This window comes from Arachis hypogaea, chromosome 3 (assembly GCF_003086295.3).
Source record: "Arachis hypogaea cultivar Tifrunner chromosome 3, arahy.Tifrunner.gnm2.J5K5, whole genome shotgun sequence".
In the NCBI taxonomy this organism is placed as follows: domain Eukaryota; kingdom Viridiplantae; phylum Streptophyta; class Magnoliopsida; order Fabales; family Fabaceae; genus Arachis; species Arachis hypogaea.
The window spans coordinates 121,060,383-121,077,794 of record NC_092038.1 but is presented as its reverse complement, the minus strand read 5'-3'; the positions used below and the strand labels follow the sequence as shown (position 1 = coordinate 121,077,794).

The following is a 17,412-nucleotide window of genomic DNA, read 5'->3' as shown; positions in this document are numbered from 1 at the left end:
AAGCAAAGATAGGAGGGTTGTTGATGCACACAACCCATGCCAATGCTCCCAATAGAGGGGCTGTTGAATGGCGTGCGGACGCACACGTCTGTGCGGCCGCACAAGTAGCGCGAAAAAGGAGACGTGTGCATACGCACAAAGCAGTGCGCACACACAGATCAAGAAAAACAGGGCAGCGCCTACGCGCAGGCTGTGTTGGCGCTGTGACCAGAGGGCACTGTAAAGGGTGTGCGGGCGCACATGCTTGTGCGCGCGCACAAATGGCAAAAATCATAGTTTTGTGCGCACGTACAGCAGGGTGCGTACGCACAGATGCCCTGTTTCACAAAAAAAATTTCTCTTCAAAACTAAGGTCCTAAGCCTTAGCACATCAACATATCAACCCCAAATCATTCAAACATGCATAAATTCATGATCCACAAGCAATTCAACTTATTCAACTCAAAAATATCAAACCAAACTTAAGCTAATCATCATACCACAAGAAAGCAACTAATTCAAAAAGCTATAAACAAAAGATAAAGTTGGAAAAATGTTATCATGGTGGGGTATCTCCTACCAAGCACTTTGGTTTAGAGTCCTAAGTTGGACTTTTCATGGCTTCATGGGTCACTTTGAAACTTCTCCAACGAGGAAGATCTCTAACTCCTTGGCATTCTTGTTTTCTTCTTGCTCCTTGCCATCCTCAATCACTTGCTCTTCAATTATATCGCACCCAAAGATAGAGTAGGCTTCGAGAACTGGTTTCTTGGACTCTTCCAAAGTGAATTCTACCACCTTGTCATCGGCCTAAAAAGAATAGACTCCCGAATGTGCATCCAGTTTGAAACGGACCGTCTTTAAAAACGGCCGCCCAAGGAGTATGGATGATGGCTTGTCTGAGTTAATAGGAGGGGTCTCCAAAATGTGAAAGTCTACCGGAAAGAGTAATCCTTGGATGTCAATTAGCACATTTTTTGCAATCCCCACAACTGATACAATGCTCTTATCTGCTAACACAAATCTCGCCCCTGATCTCTTAACTGGTGGCAAGTTTAATCTATCATAAATGGGAAGTGGCATGATACTTACACACGCCCCCAAGTCGCACATACAGTCCATGAACTTCACTCCACCAATCAAACAAGTAACCAAACACGAGCCAGGATCATTGCATTTTTCAGGAATTAGTGAAGAGATAGAATCATCTACCGACCTTTTGTTGAGCTCGCCAATTTTTTCCTTATGTGTGCAGACTTCTTTGAGGAACTTGGCATATTTGGGCACTTGTTGAATGTTCTGAAAGAGTGGGATGGTGACTTCAACATTCTTAAAGATTTTCACCATGTTGGGATCAAGTTTTTCTTGCTTTTTGGCCTTCTTAGTCAAAGTTGGAAATGGAATGGGCATAGGCTCTTCAAGCGGATTTTTCCATTTTGGCTCCTTGACCTTGAGTGGCCCCTCCTCATCTTTTGCAACACTTCCTTCCTCATCTCTTGTCACTTCCACTTCCTCCCCTTTTCCTTTATTGAGTGGCTCCTCACTCGAATTTGTAGGCACAACACCAATTTCATCTAATTTGGTGCCACTCGTAAGGGTAATAGTGTTGATGCTTCCCTTAGGATTCGGTTGAGGTTGAGAGGGCAAACCACTAGAAGTTAAGACTTGTTGGTCATTTTGTGTAGCTGGAGGAGAAAGAGCCAAACGGGAGAGTGCTTCGGCAATTGTAGCCATATATGCTTCTTGTTTCTTGTGAAATTCTCGTTGCTCATGCATAAAGGCTTGAAGTGGGTCATTCATGTAAGGTTGATTGGGAGGAGGGTCTTGATTGCCTTGAGGAGGGTTAGATCTACTATTTGGGTGTTGATACCTCCCTTGAGGTTGAGATCGTGGTTGTTGTTGATAGGATTGTTGGTATTGTGGTTTACCTTAGGGAGCTTGATGATAGTAGGCTTGTTAGCTTGGATAAGGTTGAGCTTGAGGAGCTTGATTCCACCTTTAATTAGAATTATCCCTCCATCCTTGGTTTTGATTTCCTCCATATTGATTAGCTCATTGATTGTAGGTGGACCTTTGGGGGTATGGGTTAGCTACCGCCAATGTAGTGTCCTCTTGGAGTTGAGGGCACTCATCGGTGTAATGGCCACTACAAGCACAAATACCGCATGATCTTGATGGTCCTTCTATTCTTGGAGGTTGAGGTGGAGAAGATAGCAAAGCTTGAGGAATTTTTTGCCCTTGGGTAATTTGTCTCAACAAAATTATCATCTCATCGAGGGTCTTGGTTAAAATGGCATCTCCGAAAGGAGAAACTTCACTTAAAGCTTTAGGTTGTGGATTCCTTGCCCTTGAGTGTTGAGTGGAGTCCGCCAAATCCGCTATGATCTCCCAAGCTTCTTCGGCGGTATTGTTTTTGTGAGGGATCCTCCACTAGAGGCATCCAGGAGAAGCTTATCTTGGGGGTTCATCCCTTGACAAAAATAGCTAATAAGCACCAATTCGTCAATCCGGTGGTGGGGCAAGCTTCCAATAACTTCTTGAATCTCTTCCAGTACTCATACAGAGTTTCCCCATCCCTTTGCACAATGCAAGAGATCTCCTTTCGCAACTTATCTATTTTCTGAGGTGGGTAAAATTTTTCTAGAAATTTCTTACGCAACAAGTCCCAATTGGAAATCACATCTTCCGACTGAGTATAAAACCATTCTTTCGCTTTTCCCTCCAAAGAGAAAGGGAAAGCAAAAACCAAAATTGCTGCTTCATCTGCACCATGTCTTCTCGCAGTGGAGCATGCAACTTGAAAGTCCTTTAGATGCTTAAGAGGATCTTCCTTGGGTAGTTCATTGTATTTGGGGAGCAAGTTTATCATGCTGGTCTTGAGCTAAAAATTTGGATCCAAAGACAGATATCGGATTTGTAGTGGTTGCAAATTGATATCTGGATCTTCGGGTTCCCTTAAGATGATTTTTCGAGATGGATCCGCCATGATGCTGTCACCTGATTCACTTAAAGATAATTCAGTACTCCCCATAGATGAATATAAGGTTTCCTCGTTGTTTGAAGAATGATGGCCATGGGGTGATGGTGGTAGTGAATTAGTGTGCTCTTCAAGCAAGCCTGATTCACTATCCACAAATGCTAGCCGGCGCCGAGCTTGCCTAATATGAGTTAAAGTTCTTTCTATTTCTGGATCAAAAGGTGCTAAGCTCAGGTCTGGAAGCGACCGTGTCATTCAATTGAGGAGGCAATGAAAGCATGCAATTATTAAAAGCAGAACAAGAATAGGCGATTAAACAAAGAAAACCAACTTAATAATCAATGACTACTAAGACTAGCTAGATAAAAGTGCTATCTACAATTAGTATCAAGTAGCAAACAAAAGCCAAATATTCACACTATTTACGTATTTATAACAACCAAAATTAGCACTCATTGCACTTAAAGTGTGTTCCCCGGTAACAACGCCAAATTTGATAGTGAGAAAAACCCTCGTCTAGGAATTTTATCTCAAGAAGATTTAGCGTTGTAAGTATAGTTCCTAGCCAACAAGCAATGCCCAAATCAAATGTGAAATCTAAGATGTCACAACCCAAAACCAATTCAATTCCGGGAGTGTTAGTTCCCGAGTCATCTCCCAAGGACACTTGAGATCAATGAGTGTACAATTCCGGTTGTGATAATCAAGGGGTTTTCAATGAAGAGATAAACGTATAATGAAATGAAAGAACATTCAAAATTGTAATGAATGAACTAATAAAGGAATTAAGGAACTAACTATGTAATATAGACAAGTAAGGTATAAAAAGGGCTAATGTAAATGTGTATGAAAGGTTTAAAACATAAAAGGTGTTCCGAGGGTTACCTGAAACTGGAGGTCGATCTCGAACGAGATCTTCTGTATTGGTCGGAGCCGACGTGTCCCGCAGGTGTATAGCGGCCGGAGCTGGTGTGTTTGACTTGTGGAACTGAGAGTGCTGCTGATCCTTTATCACCGAAGGGTGGGGGGTACCTGCAGGGGACTCCGATGCTTAAGTTAGCAAGGGTATTAAACAGGTATTGAGTAGAATCAGAGTATGAGTTATACCTGGGTGCTCCAGTGTATTTATAATGGTGTGGAGTGACCGTTTTTGGATAAGATAAGTTAGTTATCTTATCTTATCTTATCTTTTGAGTGAGGTCATCTTATCTTCCAGGGAACCGCCCTTCTCTCTGTAGGCTTGGGCTGCCTTAAGATTTGGGGCGTGTTCCTCTACTTGGGCCCTTATTTGGGTTTTCCTGTCGGCTTGGCCGAGCTCTTTGAAAAGAGGTCGGGTTGTCCTGACCTGAAGAGGTCGGTCGCTTTATCCGTCGAACATCCCGGGTCGGACAGTTCGACCCAGGATATGAACAATGCCCCTGCTTTGAGCTCGGTCTTCTTTTTTGTGGTCGAGTCCTTGACTTCGGTCTTTCTTTGGTGAAGCCGAACTCAAGCATTTCATTTGATTCTTTTGTAGCAACTTTTGAATGTAGAACGTTTCCTCTAAAAGACGCGCGCTTTTATATCGGCGCTTTTTTGGGAACGTTCGAGGGTGTAATGCCTTCTTTAACTTTGAGCATTAATTGCCCCGTTTCCCCTAGGCTCTTTACTTTTGATTTTGAAAACCCAGAAAATGGTTTCTCTTTTTTTATTTTCCTTGTAACTTCTTCGCAACTTTTTTCCTCTTCCCTCTTTGCTCTCTGTCTTTCGCTTGTACTTCTGCTTCCTGGCGTTCGCAGCGTCGCTTGGCGATTTTTGGGGCAACTTTCACTTCTGCACCTCCATTTATTTTTTTTCGAAGCTTCTTTCGTCTCCAGGTTAGTCCCATTTCGTGCTTTTTCTTTGTTTTTGGTTTTGTGATGAGGTTTTGATTCTGATCCTCCCTTTTTTGAGAAAGTTTGGATCTTTCTGTTTCTGTTGTGCCCTAGATTTGTTTGAAATGTGCTTTCTGGGAGTTTTCTCTATCTTCTGCATGATCCTTTTGCTTTTGCTTGATGCTTTTAGGGCTTTGTATGTTCTTTGTTGTTTCTATTCTGATACTGCTGTCCGCGTCTATTCCTTGTTTTATTTGAAGGTTGCTTTTGTCTGATCTTGAAAAAAGGTTGCATCTTTAATGATCTCTGCTTGGCGTGCTTGATGTTCGGGATTGCTTTTTGCTTGGTAGACTGTAATGGCTTAAGCTTTCTGAAAATATTTGCTTATTTGAAGTCTTTTTCTTGCTTGAGAAATGCTGGGGTAGGAGCTGTAGATTTTCCTAGAAACCTTACTTGATTATTGCCTCCAAAGGATGCCCCAAGACTTTTGGTTTGAGTTTTGGGGTTTTCCTTTTCTGTTTGTTTTGCCTGTATCGTATTGAGTTGTTTTCTCCCTTGTCCGAGATGTTTTTAGTAACCCCATCTTCTTTTCTTACTTGTAGGATTAGTTGGCCTCATGTCTTCTCGCAATAACATTGTAGAGATGTCTTTTAGAGTTCCTGAAGGGATGTCCGATTGGCTGGACTCCCTTGTTTTGTTGTGTGTTTCTGTTGTGGATGCTGAGTTTTGCACAGAACTGAGGAAGCGCCATAGGATTTGTGGTAACAATGCCCGTGAGGAGGATTACGAGCTTGTTGCTCCTGATTCTGATGAGAGAGTCTGCTTTCCGACTTCTGTTGAGGGAGAGCGTCCCTTCTTTTATGCTTATGAATACTTCTTCAGTCAATTGAACGTTTTCTTTCCTTTTACTGCTTTTGAGACCGACCTGTTGTGGTCGTGTAACATTGCTCCATCCCAGCTTCACCCAAATTCTTGGGGTTTTATTAAAATTTTTCAGCTTCTCTGCCGAGAATTAAATGTAACACCCTCTCAAACTCTTTTTCTTTACTTGTTTGTTTCCGCCAAGCCTGGCGGTTCTTCGAAAAAGAAAGCTTCTTGGGTTTCCTTCAGGTCTGCCCAGGGCCATAAGGTTTTTGCTATGTATGACAAGTCTTTTAAGGACTTCAAGAACTACTTTTTTAAGGTTCGTGCTGTTGAGGGGGCCAGCCCCTTTTTTCTTGATGAAAATGATGAGCCCTCTTTCCCTCTAGAGTGGTAGAAGGATGTAAGAGTGTCTCGCTATACTTGGGAGATGCTTGATGATGTCGAGTGTGCTTTTGTAGTTGTTCTTGAGGATCTCTGGGGGAAACCACCCCATCTTGATACAAAAAGATTTTTGAATGACCCATCCTTGGTTCGGGCTGCTTTGGGTATTTGTCTGACTTGTTTCCATACTTGTGTCCTTTTTCTTCCTCTTATCGGATTTGTAATTCTTTGTTGTGGCTGATTTTGTATTTGCATATATGTCAAAGAATAGTGACTCCATGAAGGCCTTCAAAAGGGAAAAGAAGGCAACTGCTGATCTGAACATCTCGATCAAGGTGGCCGGTGAGGGATCGTCACAGGTCCCAGTGAAGCCTCCTGTGTCGAGTTCCCTTGGGCCGAGGAAAGTGATTCCTACTCCTCGGTTTCATTAGGTCGATCCTCCTCAGACTTTTGCCGTTGCTTCTGGTATCCCTCCCTTAAAAAAACAAAAGACATCCGAGCCCTTCAACCTGGATGTCCCGGATTTTGATGCTATCGAGTTTGTTGACCAGCAAATTGCCCCCTATGGTGGGCTTTCTATGGACAACGTGTTTCTTCTTCAGCATCTGGATTTTATCACCAAAAGTAGTGTGAAGATGGCTCATATGGGTGCGGCTATATTCCGAACAGTTCAGGGGATTCCGATTCATGCCACAAAATCCTTCATGGAAGAGGCCAAGTCGAAATTTGATCGAATCAAGGGTCTGAAGGAGAAGTTGGAGGTGAAGTTGGTGAAGGTGGAGAAGGAGCTGGAGGGTGAGAAGGCCAGTTCTATTGCCTTGGCTACTTCTTTAAAGCTGGCTGAGGACATGGCACTGAAACATAAGGATAGCTCTGTCTCGGCTTATAGGGAATTGATGCATCTTCTGAATATTTGTGTAAATAGCCTAATTTGTGGGCTTTTGAACTTGTTTTTGTGAATGATGTTTTATTGACTGTTGATACTCTAGTTGTTGTTTTTAGCAACTTATTTTGAAAACAAAATGGTTTCTCTGAGGTTGATTTCGGTGGCCTCTTTGAAGCTTTATCATACTATTCTTTCATTGTGCTCTAGCAGGGTGTCTGTCGGAATCTTGCTGCTTGGCCTCTTTAGATTGCTTTTGTACTTTTTGTTTGTAGCTTGGATCCTTTTGAGGTCGTGACTTGTGGGGGGTCCAACTTGTTTTTCGGTTTCCTTGCTTTTGCTTTGTATTTTTAGCGCCTTATAACCGATTTCTTTTATGTTGGTCCCATTCTAAGTTATTTTTGTAATCCTCTTTTATGGGCTTTTGCCAGGTCTCTTTAAGGGATTACTTTTATAACTTATCTTTGTAGGAGACTGACTTCGTTAGGTTGATCTCTTCTATGTTGTTTTTGTAATCCTCTTTCTTGGACCTTTGGTAGGTCTCTTTCAGGGATTACTTTTACAACATGTTTTGTAGGAAACCGACTTCGTTAGGTCGATATCTTCTAAGTTGTTTTTGTAATCCTCTTTCTTGGACCTTTGTTAGGTCTCTTTCAGGGATTACTTTTACAACTTGTTTTGTAGGAAACCGACTTCGTTAGGTCGATCTCTTCTAAGTTGTTTCTGTATTCCTCTTTCTCGGACCTTTGGTAGGTCTCTTTCAGGGATTACTTTTACAACTTATTTTGTAGGAAACCGACTTCGTTAGGTCGATCTCTCCTAAGTTATAGCAATTCCTCTTTAATAGGGTTGGCCAGACCTCTTTCCAGGGATTTGCTGATAACTTGGACTGGTTTGATCCGATTTTAAATATTCGGGCAGTCTTTTTTAAGTTATTATATAGCAATCCATAATACCTCGTCAGGTTCTTTTTTCGGGATCACTTTCAATAACTTCTTGCATTATTCTGTGTTCATCTTTTGCCGATTTGTAGATTGTGGTTTCTGTCCTGGTTTAATTGACCTTTAGGTGAATCGCGTTTTCACCTTTGTCGGTCGATTATTCCTATCAAGATCGTATAGTGAATCTGTTCTTCACTTCTTGTTCGATCTGTTGCTTTATAATCGGTCGATGAATGCTTCAGATTAATGCATATTGAGCATTTGTAGAATATCTGAAATGTATTTTTATTTAAAGAAAGTGCAAATATATACAGGCGGGAGTTTTTTATACCCTTAAGTCGAATTAAATCTCAATCTTGACGCCTCATTAAAAAACTTTTTCAGGAAAAAGAGTGCGTCTTGTGATGAGACCTTTATCTAACTATAGTACCTTCTCAGGTTACAGGCGTGCCATGATCTGGGGAGTTCTCGTCCCTCGAGTTCGGACAGTCTGTAGTAGCCCTTCCTAAGTACTTCTGTGACTCGGTAGGGTCCTTTCCAATTAGCTGCCAGCTTTCCTTCTCCAGGTCGAGTTATTCCAATATTATTTCAGATTAAGATGAGATCGTTCTCTGCGAAATCTCTTGGCACTACCCTCTGATTATACCTGGAAGCCATTCGTCACTTTAATGCCTCTTCTCTGATCCGAGCTCTTTCTTGGATTTCTAGAAGTAGGTCGAGCTCTTCTCTTTGGAGTTGAGAATTTGTTTGCTCATTGTAGTGGACTACTCGGGGAGATCCTTCTTCGACCTCTATTGGAATTATTGCCTCCACTCCGTATGCTAGTCGAAATGGTGATTCGTTCGTGGTAGAATGGGGGGTCGTCCGATATGCCCATAGGACTTGTGGAAGTTCCTCGACCCAAGCCCCTTTGCTTCTTGCAGTCTACGCTTCAACCCGGCCAATATGACTTTGTTGGCCGCTTCGGCTTGTCCGTTGGCTTGGGGATGTTCAACGGAGGTGAACTGGTGTTTTATATTCAAGTCGGCCACTAACTTTCTGAAGCCTGCATCTGTGAATTGGGTGCCATTGTCTGTGGTGATAGAGTATGGGACCCCAAACCTTGTAACGATGTTCCTATATAGGAATTTCCGGCTTCTTTGAGCAGTAGCATTGGCTAGGGGTTCTGCCTCGATCCATTTCGTGAAATAGTCTACTCCTACTATGAGGAATTTTACTTGTCCCGATCCCTGTGGGAAGGGTCCGAGAAGATCGAGTCCCCATTTTGCAAATGGCCAGGGTGAGGTCACGCTAATGAGTTTTTCTGGCGGGACGATGTGAAAGTTGGCATACTTTTGACATGGTGGACATGTCTTTACAAATTCTGTAGCTTCCTTTTGTAGAGTTGGCCAATAGAATCCTGCCCGGAGTACTTTTTTGGTGAGAGCTTGTGCTCCGAGATGGTTGCCACAAATGCCGTTGTGTACTTCTTCCAAGACTTCCTTTGTATTGGATGTCGGGACGCATTTTAATAATGGTGTTGAGATCCCTCTTTTGTATAGGATGTTGTTTATAATAGTGTAGTACTGTGCCTCCCTTTTTAACCTCTTTGCCTCCCTTTCATCTGTGGGAAGCGCTTCTATTTTAAGGTAGTTAATTATGGGGGTCATCCATCCTTGATCCCGACCTGTTATGGCTAGGATTTTTTCTTCTTCAGATTTTGATGGGTTCTGCAGTATTTCCTGGATGAGGCTTCTATTGTTACCCCCTGGTTTGGTGCTGGCTAGCTTTGAGAGCGCATAAACTCGGGCATTTTGCTCGCGGGGTATGTGGCAGATCCTATATTCTCCAAGTTGTCTGAGCTGTTCTTTGGTGTTATCCAAATATTTTTTCATGGTAGGGTCTTTGGCTTGGTAGCTTCCTGTTATTTGCGAGGTAACGACTTGTGAGTCACTGTAGATGTTGAGTTTCTGAGCTCCAACTTCCCTAGCCAGCTTCAAACCAGCTAATAACGCTTCATATTCCGCCTGGTTGTTTGAGGTCGGGAACCCGAATTTTAGGGAAAGCTCAAGTTGGGTTCCTTGGTTGCTTTCGATTATCACACCTGCACCGCTTCCGGCTTTATTTGAGGAACCGTCCATGTATATGTTCCACTCTATGGGGATTTCTGGGGTGTTTGTGAATTCTGTAATGAAGTCGGTTAGGTATTGTGATTTGATGGCGGTCGGCACTTTGTATTGGAGGTCGAACTCGGATAACTCGATTGCCCACTGTAGGATTCTTCCTGCTAGATCTATTTTCTGCAGTATCCCTTTTATGGGCTGGTTGGTCCAAACTTTGATGGTGTGCGCTTGGAAGTATGGGTGAAGTCGTCGGGATGTGAGTATCAAAGCGTAGGCGAACTTCTCTATTTTCTGGTAGTTCAGCTCTGACCCCTGTAGTGCTTTACTAATGAAGTAGACGGGTTGTTGTCCCCCTTCATCTTCTCTAATTAGTGCTGAAGCTATTGCTCGACTTCCTACAGCGAGGTATAATATGAGTGGTTCTCCCTCTCGTGGTCGAGATATGATGAGGGGCTGTCCTAGGAATTCTTTAAAGTCTCGGAAGGCTTGTTCACATTCCGTTGTCCACTCAAAGTTTTTTCCCTTCCTTAAGGTAGCGTAGAAGGGGAAGGATCTTATTGTTGATCCTGCTAGGAATTTGGACAAGGTCGCCAGTCTCCAATTGAGTTGTTGGACTTCTTTGACGCAGGTCGGGCTTTTCATGTTAAGTATGGCCTGGCATTTATCTGGATTTGCCTCGATTCCTCTTTGTGTGAGCATGAAGCCCAGGAATTTTCCTGTCTCTACTGCGAAGGTGCATTTAGCCGGGTTGAGTCGCATGTCGTGCTTCCGTATAGTGTTGAACACTTGAATCAAATCGGTTAGTAATGTTTCTTCACTTTGTGTCTTTATCAACATGACGTCCACATAGACCTCCATGATTTTTCCGATGTGGTTTGAAAAGACTTTATTCATTAGCCTTTGATAAGTGGCTCCCGCATTCTTAAGGCCGAAAGACATTACGATATAGCAATAATTTGCTTTTGGTGTTAGAAATGAGGTCTTTTCTTGATCCGGTGGATACATTGGAATCTGGTTGTAGCCTGAGTATGCGTCCATGAACGAGAGATACCTATATCCTGATGAGGCATTGACTAGAGCATCAATGCTTGGTAGTGGATAAGGGTCTTTTGGGCAGGCTTTGTTGAGGTCGATGTAGTCGGTGCACATTCGCCACTTCCCATTTGACTTTTTCACCAAGACGACGTTTGCTAGCCATAGTGGGTATTTAACTTCTCTTATGAACCCTGCCTCTAGTAGTGCTTATACTTGTTCTTCTACAGCTTGAGACCGGTCTGGCCCGAGTTTTCTTCGTCTTTGTTGTACCGGCCAGGATCCCGGGTAGACTGCCAGCTTATGACTCATTAGTTCGGGATCTATGCCTGGCATGTCGGTAGCTTTCCATGCGAAGAGATCAAAATTATCTCGTATTAGCGATTCTTTTGCATATCCTTTCAGGATCGTGCCAATATTAGTTGTTTTGTCCAAGGTATCTCCAATCTGGACTCTTTCTATTTCCCCTTCGGGTCACGGGCGGAGTTCTTTTCGTCTCTGATCTCCGCCGAGTTCGATTGTGTGGAACTCTCTTCCTTCGCCTCGGAGATTTAGACTTTCGTTATAACAGCGATGCACCATCTTTTGATCTGCTTTTATTGTAGCTATTCCTTCTGTAGTTGGGAATTTCATACATAGATGTGGAGTTGAAACTATCGCTCCGAGTTGATTTAACGTTGTCCGACCTATTAAGGCATTGTAGGCTGAGCTTACGTCGACCACGATATAATATATCTTAAGTGTTCTGGATTGGTTCCCCTTTCCGAAGGTTGTATGTAACGATACGTATCCTAGTGGCTATACTGGGGTATCCCCAAGTCCGAACAGGTTGTTCGGGTATGCTCTTAGTTCTTTTTCTTCTAAGCCGAGCTTGTCGAAGGCAGTTTTGAATAAGATGTCGGCAGAGCTTCCTTGGTCAATTAATGTACGGTGGAGGTTGGCGTTTTCCAATATGATTGTTATGACCATGGGGTCGTCGTGTCCTGTGATGATTCCGGATGCATCTTCTTTGGTAAACGTGATTGCTGGGATGTCTGGCACCTCTTCCTTGCTTTCGACATGATACACTTCTTTGAGGTGTCGCTGGCGGGATGATTTGGAGATTCCTCCTCCAGCAAATCCACCGTGGATCACGTGGATATGTCTTTCCGGTGTGCGGGGTGATCGTTCAGATCGTCCGATATCTTTATCCCTTCTTCTTTTTCTTGGTTCCTCGTCCTGGTTGGCCAGAAACCGATCTAGTTTTCCTTCCCTAACTAATTTCTCTATGACGTTCTTCAAATCAAAGCATTCGTTGGTGGAATGTCCTCAGACTCGATGATACTCACAGTATTCGTTCTGATTTCCTCCTCCCTTTTTGCTTTTAAGTGGCCGAGCTGGGGGTATTTTTTTCCGTATGGCAGACTTCTTTGTAAATATCTACCAGGGATACCCTAAGAGGGGTGTAGTTATGATATTTTTTTATTTTCTCTCCAGAGCGATCTACTTTTTTCCTGGATTCTTTATCTTTATCTCGGTAGGCAGAATCGAGCCTCGAGGCTTCCCCAAGTGGAGAATTCTCCTCCATATTGATGTACTTCTGCACCCGTTCTTGTACTTCATCTAGGGATGTCGGGTACCTCTTTGATATAGATTGGCTAAATGGTCCTTCTCGTAGGCCATTTATGAGACCCATGATGACAGCTTCTATTGGTAGAATTTGTATATCCATGCATGTTTTGTTGAATCTTTCCATGTAGTTGTGAAGACTCTCCCGATCTCCTTGCTTGATCCCTAATAGGCTGGGTGTGTGTTTAGCTTTGTCCTTTTGTATGGAAAATCGGGCCAGGAACTTTTTGGCCAGGTCGTCGAAACTCGAGATGGATTTTGGAGGTAAGTTATCGAACCATCTAATGACTGTCTTGGTAAGAGTTGTTGGAAAGGCTTTGCAGCGAACTGCATCTGAGGCGTCAGTGAGGTACATTCTACTTTTGAAGTTGCTGAGATGGTGGTTGGGGTCCGAGGTGCCGTCGTATAGAGTCATATCCAGAAGTTTGAATTTTTTTGGGATTTTGGTCTTCATAATTTCCCTGGTGACAGATCTTGATCTTTCTGAAAGCTATCCTCCGTGGAGGGTCGTGTAGCTTTAGTTTTGAGATCGGCTTCGAGTTTCATAAGCTTATCTTCTAATTCTCGGCGCCGCCTTATCTCCCGACGTAGATCCTCTCCTTTTTCGCGTTGATGTTGGGCTTCTTTTTCAAGTTGCTTCAATCGATTTTGAAGTGCTTCTATCGCCCCGAGATTTAATGGATTTTTGACTCCATCGAATTCCGGAGTATCTTTAAGTATAGCATCCGTGTTCTTGTGTGGCGTTCTATCTTCCAAACCTAAGTCGTGGTCGTTTTCATGGTTGTCCGCCATGTGTTGGGATGACTTCCAGGTTCCCCGGCAACGGCGCCAATGTTTCGAGGGTTACCTGAAACTGGAGGTCGATCTCGGACGAAATCTTCTGTATTGGTCGGAGCCGACGTGTTCGACAGGTGTATAGCGGCTGGAGCTGGTGTGTCTGACTTGTGGAATTGAGAGTGCTGCTGATCCTTTATCACCGAAGGGTGGGGGGTACCTGCAGGGGACTCCGATGCTTAAGTTAGCAAGGGTATTAAATAGGTATTGAGTAGAATCAGAGTATGAGTTATACTTGGGTGCTCCAGTGTATTTATAATGGTGTGGAGTGACATTTTTTGGATAAGATAAGTTAGTTATCTTATCTTATCTTATCTTTTGAGTGAGGTCATCTTATCTTCCAGGGAACCGCCCTTCTCTCTGTAGGCTTGGGCTGCCTTAAGATTTGGGACGTGTTCCTCTACTTGGGCCCTTATTTGGGCTTTCTTGTCGACTTGGCCGAGCTCTTTGAAAAGAGGTCGGGTTGTCCTGACCTGAAGAGGTCGGTCGCTTTATCCGTTGAACATCCTGTGTCGGACAGTTCGACCCAGGATTTGAACAAAAGGTATCTTGGCTTGAAGTGAGCTAAGTGTCCTTTCCTTGTTGGAACCACAACTATGACAATTAGAATGGATAATCTCACTTGGTTAACCCTCACATCGGAGAGTAAGTTAAATGAGTATAAGTGTTCTTAACCCACAAATCCTAAATTGCTTGCTAATTATCTTAGCAACAAATTAGCGTTAGTGGGAATAAGAACAATTAACAATCCAAGAATTGACACTAAATGTTGGACATTCCAACTCTAGGAACCCAATTGCTCACTTTTCCTAAGCCAAGAGATAGAAAACTAGCCCAAAATCTTAATTGATATTTTGTCAAACACTTGGTGGGCAAAAACATTAAGCATTGAAAGAATGAGAAAATGCTTAAAACTAAAAGCAATAGATGATCTCACTTAACAATAACAACTTAAGATAGATCATCAAATTCATCAACAAGAAATTGAAATTGCAAAAGAGAAGTAAAATTGAACTATAACTTGAATTATAAGAAAGAGTAAGAACAATGTAGCTATAAAGAGTAGTAACAAAGAGATACTTACAATGGAAGCTATCAAAATCCAAGATCAAAATTGGAAATGGAACTTAAATGTAAAACCCTAGCTAGTATAAACCCTAATAGAGATGATGAAAAAATTAGAGAAAAACTATACTAAAGCTTCCTAATACTACTCCTAAGCTACCCTAATGTTATGTTATCCTCCTCTCTTCATTTCCCCTTCAATATGAGCTAAATGGCTTCAGAAATGGGCCTCCAATCCACCAAAATCACAAGTCACGTGCAATTTTAATGGAGGCATGTGCGGGCACCTGTGCGTACACATAGACATGTGCGTACGCACACTCTACCAAAATCTCTTCCTGTGCGTACGCACAAGTAGCTGTGCGCACGCACACTAGGCGATGCTCTGAATGTTCGTGCGATGCGTACAGTGTAGCTCACGCGCACGTGCTGCTCCACTTTGATGCTTGTGCATACGCACGTAGGTCTGTGCGCACGCACACATCGCTGTGCTCTTCTCCTTTGATTCTTCATGCTTCCGCCTCTTTTTAATGCTCTTCTTCCATTCTTTTCAAGCCATTCCTACCTTATACATCTGAAATCACTCACAAAAAACATCAAGACATCGAATGGAAGGCAAATGGAATAAAATTGATCAAATTAGGCACAAAAGAACATGTTTTCATAATCAAGCATAATTTAAGAGGAAAGTTCAAAAACATGCTATTTAAGGGAATAAGTGCAAGTTTATATGATAAAATTCATTCAATTTCAACCAAAAATAATCATCAAATATGGATTTATCAGTCGGGTTCTGCTTCACCATCATAGTCAAAGGTTCCATGGTTAGTTTGTTTTTTTGTTTATTGATTTTCCTTGCACATTTGGGCCAAGCTTCAAAAGGGCTGCCTTCTTTTTTCCATGGGAATTTTTTTCAACCCCGATTCTTGGGACTCTTTATTTGTAAATAGTCATCTCATGTATCTCTTGTGGGCTATTCTCCACAGGCCCATCTTATATAGTTTCGTTTAGGTCTTTTGGCACATACAACGTAGCTCATATATTTTCTGCATCCTACGCATTATAGTCCTCTTGGAGGATATTAAATCGGGATTCTCCTTTTAAAATGCGATTAAAATCATGGCTATTTTTTTCATGTTAGTATGGTTTTCTTTCCTGTTGGAAGATTCCTTAACATTTATTCATATATAATGAATAGGTAAAATTACAGTTTAGCTTCAAAGTAATTTTTCATTGGCTGTATATACTAAAATAATGTTTGAAATATTAATTATATAAAAATATTATTTTTATACTAAAATCAGTCATCTATATATTTATGTATAAATACTATGAGTTTTTAATTCGTTTTTAATGTTTATTTTATATTCCAACATATCTCTTCCTCTATCACTGCTAATATAGGTTTCTAGAAGAATTATCATTGCAACATCATACTCTTTCTTCGAATTCCTAATGAAGACGGAAAACGTTCTTCCTCCAGCTCCACGACAATTCCAAGATATTAAATTCATTGAGAATATATTATAAGAGAGTGGATGTATAATCCAAACATCGAAACATCGAAACAATCAATTGAGAGCTTTTGCCTCAGATGATCTAGAGACCTATTCAGAATGAACCTAACCAGCACCCACATCACCATCTCTCTACTCAATTTTTCAGCATTCAGTTGCTTATTCGGGAGAATTTAAGCTCTCTTGCTAGTTTCACCAGGATGGAAAATAGAATTTGAAATATGAAGTGATTTGAAGTGGCCTTCGCTAACATCTCGCAAGGTAGTTGTTGTCGATCCTAGGTGAGGGTTTTGAACGCCATATATTATTCATGCTGTATCTCTCTCATCATCTCCATCACCACAAGTTTCATGCCTTCATCTACCTTCTTTTCCTTTGAAGGTTTGATAGGTTCTTGGGTCGGGTTATGCTTCACCATCATGGTCAAGGGTTCCATGGTTAGTTTATTTTTTTGTTTATTGATTTTTCTTACACATTTGGGCCAAGCTTCAAAAGGACTGCCTTCTTTTTTTTCTTGCGAATTTTTTTCGATCCCAATTTTTGGGACTCTTTGTTTGTAAATAGGCCTCTCATGTATCTCTTGTGGGCTATTCTCCATAGGCCCATCTTGCATGGTTTCGTTTAAGTTATTTGACACATACAACGTAGGTCCCGTATTTTCCGTATCTTTTGCATTGTAGTCCTCTTGGAGGATATTCGGGATCCTCCTTCTAAAATGCGATTAGAATTATGGTTATTTTTTTCTTTAGTATGGATTTCTTTCTCGTTGAAAGATCTCTTTACAATTATTCATATATAATGAATTGGTAAAATTACAGTTTAGCTTCAAAGTGATTTTTTATTATCTATATATACTAAAATTATTTTTAAAATATTAATTATATAAAAATATTATTTGTATACTAAAATCAGCCGTCTATATATTTATATATAAATATTATGAGTTTTTAATTTATTTTTAACATATATTTTGTATTCTAACATATATTTTATACTAGTAGTTAATTTTAGTCTACACCTAATATTGTTGTTAGTTATATCAATTACGTCTCTAATATTGATAAATTATACTATATCTATTGTTCAATTTTTTTTATCAAGTGACTCGACAAACTGTTATGTATTTTTTTCAATTTCAAGATTTTAATTAGTGTAAATAAAATTTTAAAAATTATTTTAATACACGTCTAATCTTAAAGATTAGTTTGTGTTAACATTTAACACTTAAAATTAAGATGGGATAGACACGAAGAAGCACAACACTAACAAAGATAATTTGCTATTACAATGGTGAAAAAAAAAAATCTAAATCCCTATCTTCATCATGGAAGTAATGGAAACCATATCAATCATATGGACCCGGCTGAGTTGAACTT

The 17,412-nt window shown here is 41.3% G+C and overlaps 1 protein-coding gene across 1 annotated transcript; it reads right to left on the bottom strand.

Moving 5' to 3' along the window:
- Window positions 1-609: 609 nt before the first annotated feature.
- Window positions 610-1,713, bottom strand: LOC112780724 (uncharacterized). Its single transcript, XM_025824524.1, has 2 exons — window positions 835-1,713; window positions 610-789 (listed from the first exon to the last, which is right to left on the bottom strand). Exons 1-2 carry the CDS (start codon window positions 1,711-1,713, stop codon window positions 610-612), a joined length of 1,059 nt encoding a protein of 352 aa, XP_025680309.1.
- Between the last annotated feature and the right edge of the window lie 15,699 nt (window positions 1,714-17,412).